General features: G+C 34.8%; 1 protein-coding gene across 3 annotated transcripts; it reads left to right on the top strand.

Annotated features, from left to right (window-relative positions):
* The first annotated feature begins 327 nt into the window (after positions 1 to 327).
* On the top strand, positions 328 to 11,872 carry LOC107227992 (tRNA-splicing endonuclease subunit Sen34). Of its 3 annotated transcripts, XM_046741260.1 has the most exons (6): positions 328 to 342; positions 5,883 to 6,028; positions 7,317 to 7,588; positions 7,695 to 7,908; positions 8,050 to 8,211; positions 11,597 to 11,872. In XM_046741260.1, exons 2-6 carry the CDS (start codon positions 5,968 to 5,970, stop codon positions 11,791 to 11,793), a joined length of 906 nt encoding a protein of 301 aa, XP_046597216.1. In that variant the 5' UTR covers positions 328 to 342; positions 5,883 to 5,967; the 3' UTR covers positions 11,794 to 11,872. The 3 variants fall into 3 exon arrangements, with proteins under 3 accessions (XP_046597216.1, XP_015524814.2, XP_046597217.1); XM_015669328.2 differs by lacking the exon at positions 328 to 342 and having other exon boundaries at positions 5,858 to 6,028; XM_046741261.1 differs by lacking the exons at positions 328 to 342; positions 5,883 to 6,028 and adding an exon at positions 6,397 to 6,564.
* The last annotated feature ends 9 nt before the right edge of the window (positions 11,873 to 11,881 follow it).

Below are 11,881 nucleotides of genomic sequence, written 5' to 3'. Positions count from 1 at the left end.
ACGTGGCGCTAGTAGACTTCTGACACGCTCGCTGCCCTCGCTGACCGCACGCAAGCTCGTCAGACAACTACTAGCGCCAGTAGTGGTGGAGATTGGCGGAAGAATCGAGGGACATTTTGCGAACCACTTTTAGCAGCTTGTGTCAGGGGGCTGAGTGACATTACACGTAAGGTTATCTGTCATGAGTATCAAAGAGATTGGTTAGGGTTCCGCCAAATAATAATAATAAGCTTATGAATAACTCGTAGCGCTGCTCCTGTGGCCATAAGTTGTACTTTTGTTTCGGACGTGAACTGACCACCCCCCACCACGTTCGTTGCAAGACCTCTATGTGACACCGTGGTTTTACCAGAGATGAGTAGGGAGATCTCCAACGCTCGGCTTTTCGTGATACCAGCTAGGTTGGAGCGTCGACGTGACACCTAGGCGGCCACGCACCGAAGGTGGCCCATTTCCGACCTGACACCTAGGCGGCCATGCACCGAAGGTGGCCCACAATCGTGCATATATAGATATACTCGGTCGCTCGAGCAAGCGGTTGCCAATCGCATCCTTGTCCCCGCTCGCACTAATGTTTCCAGGAATGCAAGAATTGGGATTTTTTTGTTTCAATTATGAATGTCAGCGAATAAAAGTATCTCCAGATTTGATAAATTTTGGATTCAATTAGCGGACGCTGAACCAAAATAATTAACCATTCCCAGCCCGAATACTTCTTTTTTTTTAATAAATATTATTTTTTTATTGATATGAAAATATGTGACGCCTGGTGTTCTCGAATATTTGTACGCGCTGTCTATGGAAAAATATACGAAGCCAGCTCGATAACATTTATGCAAAATGTGCAATGGGCAAGTGGTTGGAGGAAATTTTTTTTTTCTCGAACTGAATCTTCCAGAGAACCATCAGCGAATTCCAAGCAAGCTCCATAAACATACCGAGCAAACGCGCGATCACGGACGTAGCTGTGGTGTGGCTGAGTGGATACCACATGAGGATGAATTTTCAATCACAGGTTTTTGCGCGAAGTTTTCCTGTATTTAAGTTAATTACTACTGCCTTTGCTATAATACTGCATTCAAGTCTTAAACAAAACACTAAAAAATAAGTTAACCACTTAATGTAAAACAAAATGTTAGATCGAGCTTAAAATTTAAGCCGGAGTTACATAAACTAAGATAATTACAAGTGCAATATTGTAAATATTGAGCATTTATTGTTCATCTAAATAAATATGGTTTCCTCCTCAAAAAAAAAAAAAAAAACATGAGGATGGAGTGATGCGGGACACGGGTTCGATCGCAGTTCACTCTTTTTTTTTTTTTATTTTTAAATTCAATCCCGGCTTTTTTTTTTGTATTTTCGGAGAGAAAAAACAAATCAAAGAAAGAAAATTTCGAGAGCCGGTCGATTTTTTCCTTCTTTCCTTTTGCTTTTTTTTTTACTGAACCCACCTTTTTTGTAGTGGGGGTAACCCGGAAGAGAACAAATAATTGAAACAATAAAATTCCGAGAGCGAATCGATTTGTTCCGCGTTTTTGGCGCCTCTTTTTTGATATGGAAAAGTTTTGACAGTAATGGAAAATAGAGATTACTAAACGCAAATGTATTGTTTTTTAATAACACCGGCCCACAGAAAAAAAGTGGCCTGTACTTTTGACCGGACCTACCTATCTTTATGTATTTTGACGCGCTGAATCCGAATCTGAAGTCAGTTTTGCCCGTACACCCTCAAAATTTTGAGTAAATTGCAAAAAAACCATAAAAATCGCCAAAAATTAGCATTTTTGGTAAGAAAAAAATTTATGGAACTATAGACCAAGTATGATTTTTATGCATTTTGGTCCGCTAAACCCAAATCTGAAGTTTATTCAGCCATAAGCCTTTTAAAATTTAATTGGGCCGGTGTTATTAAAAAACAATACATTTGTTTTTAGTAATCTCTATTTTCCATTACTGTCAAAACTTTTCCTTATTAAAAAAAAAACGCCCATTTTATATCAGTCTTGACGAGCATTTCTTAAGAAGTTTGAGAGATGCGAGATCGGAACGACAAAATTATTTCAGTAGCAACAATGTATGGACCCCTCTCCTTTTCTGATATTCGCAGCCAGTTGAGAGGCTTCACAGTGTTCAGTTTAGTGCCAGCAGCTCTCGAGGTAGCAAGATGGTAAGTGAATTACATAATTATTTTACATGTATGGAAAAACCGGCAGGTTTGACGATCGTCTATTTACTTTATAGATTAAGAAGAGAAAAAAAGGGAAGGACCTGTAGTCGTATTTTATACTTTATTTAATTTTCCTTGAATTGTCAGACGTTTTTATTTTTGATTGTATAGGAAGAAGATGTGTGGGGAATTCCATTCTAGTGCCCAAGAATATAGTACACATTTTCGATCATTTTTTCTTTTTTTTTTTTGGGAAAACATTTTCCTCAATTTCCAAATTTCCTTAATTTTTTGGTATTCAAATCGATTCTTAACAATTTTGCGCACAGGTGGGATTTCTTTAATTATTTTTTTCCTAATCCTGAGGATATTTCCTATCTGAGACCACTGTCAATAGGCGAGATTCCGGATATTATAAAATTACCTTTTTTTCTAATTAAAAAGAAAATCACATAAGGCCACTAAGAACTCGAAATGAAAATCTGACAAAATTAGAGATGTTTTTTTATATTCGAAGCCATTAACGTAAATAATCCGTTCAACGACCATCCTAATAGATATACATTGTATATGGGGCATTCCGCGTCAAATTTGCAACCCATGTACCTCACCCTCTTCGATTTTGATAATTCTTTAGTATGATGTTACAACCACGGTTTCAATCGACTTGAAACAGTGTCGGAATTTTTTGCAGATTTCTTTAGCCACCACTGAAAGAGAAAAAAAAATGAAAAACCAATTCCGGAAACGCTTCTTTTAAAATTCTGAAAAAATTCACACTGATTTTATAATTAAAAATATGATTTGTAAGCATGACAGGACAACGTGATCTTAACATCTACTACTTTTCTAGCAAGTTTTTGGTTTTCTTGGATCTTTGGATAACTTAAAAAAAAAGAATGAAATGGTATGAACTGTATTCAGGCCTTCTGGCATTCCTCTAAATTTCAGAAAAATTGATATCCATTAATAATAGAGAAATTTATGACCGAACAAATAAATAGAAACTCCAATTCCGGCATGAGAAAAAAATGCTTGCTAGAAAAGTAGTGAATGTTGAGATCACGTTGTCCTGTCATGCTTACAAATCATATTTTTAATTATAAAATCAGTGTGAATTTTTTCAGAATTTTAAAAGAAGCGTTTCCGGAATTGGTTTTTCATTTTTTTTTCTCTTTCAGTGGTGGCTAAAGAAATCTGCAAAAAATTCCGACACTGTTTCAAGTCGATTGAAACCGTGGTTGTAACATCATACTAAAGAATTATCAAAATCGAAGAGGGTGAGGTACATGGGTTGCAAATTTGACGCGGAATGCCCCATATACAATGTATATCTATTAGGATGGTCGTTGAACGGATTTTTTACGTTAATGGCTTCGAATATAAAAAAACATCTCTAATTTTGTCAGATTTTCATTTCGAGTTCTTAGTGGCCTTATGTGATTTTCTTTTTAATTAGAAAAAAAGGTAATTTTATGATTTCCGGAATCTCGCCTATTGACGGTGGTCTCAGATAGGAAATATCCTCAGGATTAAGGAAAAAATAATTAAAGAAATCCCACCTGTGCGCAAAATTGTTAAGAATCGATTTGAATACCAAAAAATTAAGGAAATTTGGAAATTGAGGAAAATGTTTTCCCAAAAAAAAAAAGAAAAAATGATCGAAAATGTGTACTATATTCTTGGGCACTAGAATGGAATTCCCCACACATCTTCTTCCTATACAATCAAAAATAAAAACGTCTGACAATTCAAGGAAAATTAAATAAAGTATAAAATACGACTACAGGTCCTTCCCTTTTTTTCTCTTCTTAATCTATAAAGTAAATAGACGATCGTCAAACCTGCCGGTTTTTCCATACATGTAAAATAATTATGTAATTCACTTACCATCTTGCTACCTCGAGAGCTGCTGGCACTAAACTGAACACTGTGAAGCCTCTCAACTGGCTGCGAATATCAGAAAAGGAGAGGGGTCCATACATTGTTGCTACTGAAATAATTTTGTCGTTCCGATCTCGCATCTCTCAAACTTCTTAAGAAATGCTCGTCAAGACTGATATAAAATGGGCGTTTTTTTTTTAATAAGGAAAAGTTTTGACAGTAATGGAAAATAGAGATTACTAAAAACAAATGTATTGTTTTTTAATAACACCGGCCCAATTAAATTTTAAAAGGCTTATGGCTGAATAAACTTCAGATTTGGGTTTAGCGGACCAAAATGCATAAAAATCATACTTGGTCTATAGTTCCATAAATTTTTTTCTTACCAAAAATGCTAATTTTTGGCGATTTTTATGGTTTTTTTTGCAATTTACTCAAAATTTTGAGGGTGTACGGGCAAAACTGACTTCAGATTCGGATTCAGCGCGTCAAAATACATAAAGATAGGTAGGTCCGGTCAAAAGTACAGGCCACTTTTTTTCTGTGGGCCGGTGTTATTAAAAAACAATACATTTGCGTTTAGTAATCTCTATTTTCCATTACTGTCAAAACTTTTCCATATCAAAAAAGAGGCGCCAAAAACGCGGAACAAATCGATTCGCTCTCGGAATTTTATTGTTTCAATTATTTGTTCTCTTCCGGGTTACCCCCACTACAAAAAAGGTGGGTTCAGTAAAAAAAAAAGCAAAAGGAAAGAAGGAAAAAATCGACCGGCTCTCGAAATTTTCTTTCTTTGATTTGTTTTTTCTCTCCGAAAATACAAAAAAAAAAGCCGGGATTGAATTTAAAAATAAAAAAAAAAAAAGAGTGAACTGCGATCGAACCCGTGTCCCGCATCACTCCATCCTCATGTTTTTTTTTTTTTTTTTGAGGAGGAAACCATATTTATTTAGATGAACAATAAATGCTCAATATTTACAATATTGCACTTGTAATTATCTTAGTTTATGTAACTCCGGCTTAAATTTTAAGCTCGATCTAACATTTTGTTTTACATTAAGTGGTTAACTTATTTTTTAGTGTTTTGTTTAAGACTTGAATGCAGTATTATAGCAAAGGCAGTAGTAATTAACTTAAATACAGGAAAACTTCGCGCAAAAACCTGTGATTGAAAATTCATCCTCATGTGGTATCCACTCAGCCACACCACAGCTACGTCCGTGATCGCGCGTTTGCTCGGTATGTTTATGGAGCTTGCTTGGAATTCGCTGATGGTTCTCTGGAAGATTCAGTTCGAGAAAAAAAAAATTTCCTCCAACCACTTGCCCATTGCACATTTTGCATAAATGTTATCGAGCTGGCTTCGTATATTTTTCCATAGACAGCGCGTACAAATATTCGAGAACACCAGGCGTCACATATTTTCATATCAATAAAAAAATAATATTTATTAAAAAAAAAGAAGTATTCGGGCTGGGAATGGTTAATTATTTTGGTTCAGCGTCCGCTAATTGAATCCAAAATTTATCAAATCTGGAGATACTTTTATTCGCTGACATTCATAATTGAAACAAAAAAATCCCAATTCTTGCATTCCTGGAAACATTAGTGCGAGCGGGGACAAGGATGCGATTGGCAACCGCTTGCTCGAGCGACCGAGTATATCTATATATGCACGATTGTGGGCCACCTTCGGTGCATGGCCGCCTAGGTGTCAGGTCGGAAATGGGCCACCTTCGGTGCGTGGCCGCCTAGGTGTCACGTCGACGCTCCAACCTAGCTGGTATCACGAAAAGCCGAGCGTTGGAGATCTCCCTACTCATCTCTGGTTTTACCTGTAAGTTGCTTGCGAGTCGAGTGAGTTGGGCTGTGTTTATACGCGGGAATATCTGTGATTACATTGAGGTTAAGTTATGTCGGAGCTCATTGATTTGGCTTGGTCAAATGAATGTGCTTACGTATGGAGTGCGGAAGGTAAGTTTTTGCTATGAGATAAAAATATTAATAAAACTTGTGTCGACAACTTTATTCATTATCACTCATTCTATGCGCCAAAGATCGATTATAGCTTTCGAGTTCACTGACGTAATTATGACTATCGGGATGCATTGGTGCGTAATCCGTTGCTGTCACAGGTCATGTAAATTGAAGCAATTAAAATTTTTTTATCAGTTTGAAGTTTGTAAGGTTAACGTAACGATGCGCTTACCAGAAAGATTGTCATTTCGCAATATTAGGATCGTTTAAAATTCATTGATCCATAATATAGACAAAAGATATCTTACATTGTACAAACTCGACACCTTCAAAATCGTTGTAAAATTATTGATTAATGATTTTTGTTTGAATGTTTCGGTAGGGTGACATTACTAACTTCAATCTTATATATTTTTGACGCTTCGTCTCACAGACAGGATCTTTCTTTGAGACACCCCAGAGTTGATCTTATTGTTTGGAAACAATCGTACATTACAATTCACGAATAAAAAAAAAGAACGACATATACATCGGTATGCGATTGTTGCAGTTTTAAAAGTTTTAAAAAATTTATGTTTTCCAACTTTTAATGTACAAACGTAAACATAACTCTCTGTAAGAATTCATATCCAAATAGCATCTTGAGAGCTGATCATTTTTCTTTTTCTTTTTGGATTACACATCTGAATTAGTGTAATAAATATTCTCTTATGCGGTGTTAAGGGGTATTAGACATTCAATTTATATTTGAATTGTTCTTAGACAATTGTTGTGATTTGTATAAAGAAATTGAATAAATTTTTAACTTCAGGTTTTTTGGAAATTACTCTGATAAAACTACTGATGGAAGCTGAAAATTCCATGAATTCGCAATTCATGATATAACAATGCATTTTTATAAAAAAATTGTTATTTTGCAACTTTGGGTTTGTTTAAAATTTTTTCTTAAAAGTTTTTGAAAGTTGCAAAATACGGAATTTCATTTCAACGATTTGTCATGCTGAAACACTGCTATTGAAACGTATAACAATCCTGTGATCAATCAGAATCATTATTCAACCAATCAGAATTTTTCAACTTGGTGAAAATGCGGAAATGTGAAAGGGAGAAGATAATTAAATACTTTTCGTTCCTTCTTTACTTGTTTTTTCTATTTACAGTAGTAGCCATAGAATCTGTTATTCTGAACTTCTGAAAACTTTAGAAAATCAAGCTTTTCTACTGAATCTTAAATTCCTATTCATCCATTTGGCGATGTAATATAATGACTAATCATTGAATCTAGATTGGTTAAAGTTGAGGACTGAGCACAGAATAATAGGGGAGCTGATTGGCTGCCTTCCAAAACTGCCTCGGCAAGAAGTTTTACTCGGTTTGCCGCTACTTTTGATGCCAGAAGAAGTTTCCTTGATGATAGAGAAAAATATTGCACGCCTGGTTGACTACCCGTCGATTCGCAAGCAACCCAGCGAATCTTTCAAGAAAATTTTTCAAGAACATAGAGATAAATTGTACAAAGAGCAGGAAGTTTGCTTGAGAGATGAGAGAAGGAAGCAGGTAGTCAATCAGTGTACATTTGACCATTGAGTGTCAGTAAAGACTCGCAATTTTTCATTTTCTAATATGAATTATTGATTTTTTTCCAAATTTAAAATCTATTCAGGTGACGTTGATGATGGATAAAATAATTGAGGGAAAGAAGAGAAAAACTCTTGGTGTTAGTACAAGTAAAAAAAAATTACGTAAACAGGAAGTCGATGTTGATACTCATGCTGCGATGATGAAAATTAACATCGATCGCGATGTTTTGTTGAATGAGGAAATGGCTAAACTACCAAAACTCGAACAGCGTGATGCCTTGGTTCAAACTCACACTGGTAATGATAGTAATATCAGTGTAATATTAATCTGTATCGCTATGTTTTTGATGTAGCTGGAATGCAACTTTTAACATGATTCACATCTGTTTTGATAACGATAGGTGTTTACTTGTTTTATGTTTCATTTTTTGCTGGCAGCTTATCCTTGGACAGCTGATGTAGAAGTAAAAAATTCGGAGTGGAAGTATCCTTCTACACCCGAAGAAGTTGTTCGATACAAAGTGTACAAAGACCTGTGGGAAAAAGAATTTTACATAACCAGTGGCGAAAAATTTGGTGGTGACTTTCTGGCATATCCAGGTAAATTGCGTGAGATATGAAAGAATCTATACCAGGTTATTTCCGCGATGCGCCCCATAGGGATCCATAATTATAGACAAATCGGGATACATATCCACTCTGAGCAGCTCCGAGTATCTGTGTAGCGACATCAGCCATGTGTTAACAAAAGAGCCCTGCAGCTGCTCAGCGTGGACTTGTACCTTGATTTACCTACAATTGGGGATCTCCACAGTGTACATCATGGAACTCACATATACATAATATACTATACATATTAGAGTTTTTGAAAAAAAAAAATTGGATTTTTCTTAACGCTACCCGATAAAATGCTTGTTTGGGACCTAAAAAATAACCTCTTCAAATTTGAGCCACGTAGCTTATGCGTAAGAACTGGTGCAATTGATTTTTCTTTTTTTTTTTCACTTTTTCCTAAAAATGTCCCAAAATATAATATATATGACAACAAGTCTGAGATCTTTTTTATGAAATTCAATTTACCATGAAAAAAGTCTCTTGTGATTTTTTCATATATTGCGTATTTATCAAGATACTTACAAAATGCAAAATTACAACTCCAAATATTGACTTTTCTTTTCCAAAACAATTTTTTTTTTTGTCAATTCAGAGTCGATCAACAAAATTTGGGATTCGATATGAAATTTCTTTTTTTATTGAGAATTGAAAATTAATATAAGAGATCTGAAGAAGATTAAAAAAAAAAAAAAATTGTTTTGGAAAAGAAGTCAATATTTGAAGTTGTAATTTTGCATTTTGTGAATATGTTGATAAATACGCAATATATGAAAAAATCACAAGAGACTTTTTTGACGGTAAATTGAATTTCATAAAAAAAATCTCGGACTTTTTGTCATATATGATATATTTTGGGAGATTTTTAGGAAAAAGTGAAAAAAAACACGAAAAATCAATTGCGCCAGTTCTTACGCATAAGCTACATGATTCAAATTTTAAGAGGTTATTTTTTAGGTTCCAAACAGACATTTCATCGGGTAGCGTTAGGAAAAATTCAAAATTTTTCTTTTTTGAAACACCATTACATATGGGGCATTCCAGCTGAACTCGACCCGGTTTGGACCTCATGGATTCGGATTCAGTTCTCAATTTTTTTCGAAATTCTATTAGCCCACAAAAAGACTCAATTTTTTTCAGATTTTTAAAATCAAACCATTTCGAGTTATGATTTTTTGTTCAAATCACCTTTTTTCAAAAATGACATTTTTCAAGAGGACGTAACGCAAAAACGTGAGGTCTGACAATAAAATTTCATAAAAATGAAATACTCATTTTCGACCCAAAGTTTCATAAAAAAGATGTTGAAAAAATCTACAACCTCCCCAAAGGTGATTTTTTTCTTCCTAAAATAAAAAAATTGATTTTTCGTCAAGTACGTCACAATTAATTTAGCTCGATTTTTTTTCATGAAAAGGTGCATTTATTACAAACATTTTAATACCAGGATCAAGATGCCTGGACTTACAACGATTTCAATTCAAGAAAATCATTGAAATCCGAGATTCGACAATATGTACATCGCAAAATACCGAATAACTTGTCTCGGATAACGTAGTAAAAGTTACTCAGTTATTTTTTTTTTAGAATACAACATGTTTCGTATTCTACGGAGGTGGAGTACGTTTTCACGGTCACTGCCCCATCTGCGCCTGGGATTACACAGTGTCGTTTTTGTATGCTTTTCAGGGGCTTCGTATTCGCAAATCTTTCGGTCAAGAAGTCTCTCGAAGAGTCGTAATCAGTAGTGGTTACGTATTTAATGGAAACATCAAGAAAATTAGCTTCTTGTGAGGCCCACATAAACAATCCTCCAGGAGTGATAATTTGTTGCTCCAGCAGAAGCTGCAAACTTGCCCGTGCCGCGAGTCGTTTAAGAGTGCCGCCTAGACCGTTGCAAGGCCCTTTGCTGTGCGCTGTGGCATAGAAATGCCACTCCGCAAGAATACCGAAACCTGCCTCGTGATAGTAGAGATTTACGATATTCTTAAAATTATTAAATTGCTGCGGGGTGCCATCAGTAAAATAAAATATAAAATATGATCTTTAAGTACACGTATACCGCTATTGCATCGTGATGCATGCAGTCACTTATAACCACCAAACTTTGATGGCCCCCGAAAAGCATACAAAAACAACTCTGTGTAATCCCAGGCGCAGATGGGGCAGTGACCGTGAAAACGTACTCCACCTCCGTAGAATACGAAACATGTTGTATTCTAAAAAAAAAAAAAATAAATGAGTAACTTTTACTACGTTATCTGAGACAAGTTATTCGGTATTTTGCGATGTACATATTGTCGAATCTCGGATTTCAATGATTTTCTTGAATTGAAATCGTTGTAACTTTTTAACGAAAAGTCCAGGCATCTTGATACTGGTCTTAAAATGTTTGTAATAAATGCACCTTTTCATGAAAAAAATCGAGCCAAATTAATTGCGACGTACTTGACGAAAAATCAATTTTTTTATTTTAGGAAGAAAAAAATCACCTTTGGGGAGGTTGTAGATTTTTTCAACATTTTTTTTATGAAACTTTGGGTCGAAAATGAGTATTTCATTTTTATGAAATTTTATTGTCAGACCTCACGTTTTTGCGTTACGTCCTCTTGAAAAATGTCATTTTTGAAAAAAGGTGATTTGAACAAAAAATCATAACTCGAAATGATTTGATTTTAAAAATCTGAAAAAAATTGAGAGTCTTTTTGTGGGCTAATAGAATTTTGAAAAAAATTGAGAACTGAATCCGAATCCATGAGGTCCAAACCGGGTCGAGTTCAGCTGGAATGCCCCATACACATAAATATTTAGACATTGAAGACCAGATAAAATTTTTGTACAAGTAAATACCAGAAATTTGAAACCACCTCGAAGAAAACAGTCGTTTTCTCGCTCGTTAAACAATGTACTATACCTAGTTCCAGTATTTGCCAGTTTGTAACCAAAGGTGGTAATATTATTTGGAACATTTCCTAATATATTTACAACAAATACTGATTATTAATCTTTCAACTAGATCTTAACTGATTCATCAAAGTAATTTTACATCTCCTTGAAGTTAATAACGTTGCAGTAACTGCGTGATTTTGGAACTGTTTGAAATTCAGTATGCCGTATTAAAACGAGATATACTCATATTTTGTAATCTTAGTTTCTTTAAAATTATTGTACAAATACGAAAATAGTGATTTTTCCCCAATGTGTCGTTACGATAACGTTATTAACGTTAACATTGAAATTTTTCTGGGATTCAGAAGTTTGGGACAAACGATTTCTTTACAGCTAAATCTATTTGTTAGATTCAACAAAAATTTCGTTGTCTGCTTATAGTAAAATGTGATGTATGTTGCTTGATCGGTATTTTTATTCTCAGGTGATCCTATAATGTTCCATTCACAAATGGTAATAACATGCAGGGATCGAACAGAGGAGATACCAATTTCAGAATTGATAGCTCATTCCCGAGTTGGATGTCATGTACGAAAGACTCAAGTGTTTGCTACCCTATCGGAAAACGGTGATAGTGTTAAATATCAGTCATTCCAATGGTCAGAATCGTGCATACTCTAAAACGAACCGTCTTAGATTTTGTGTATATATAAATTTGGATCTAAGTTGAAATAATATAAAATCACCCATTCAAGACAAATTGTGATAA

The sequence above is a fragment of the Neodiprion lecontei genome, chromosome 5, assembly GCF_021901455.1.
Source record: "Neodiprion lecontei isolate iyNeoLeco1 chromosome 5, iyNeoLeco1.1, whole genome shotgun sequence".
NCBI lineage: Eukaryota > Metazoa > Arthropoda > Insecta > Hymenoptera > Diprionidae > Neodiprion > Neodiprion lecontei.
The sequence above is the reverse complement of the archived record's forward strand: the minus strand, read 5'-3'. Positions and strand labels throughout refer to the sequence as shown.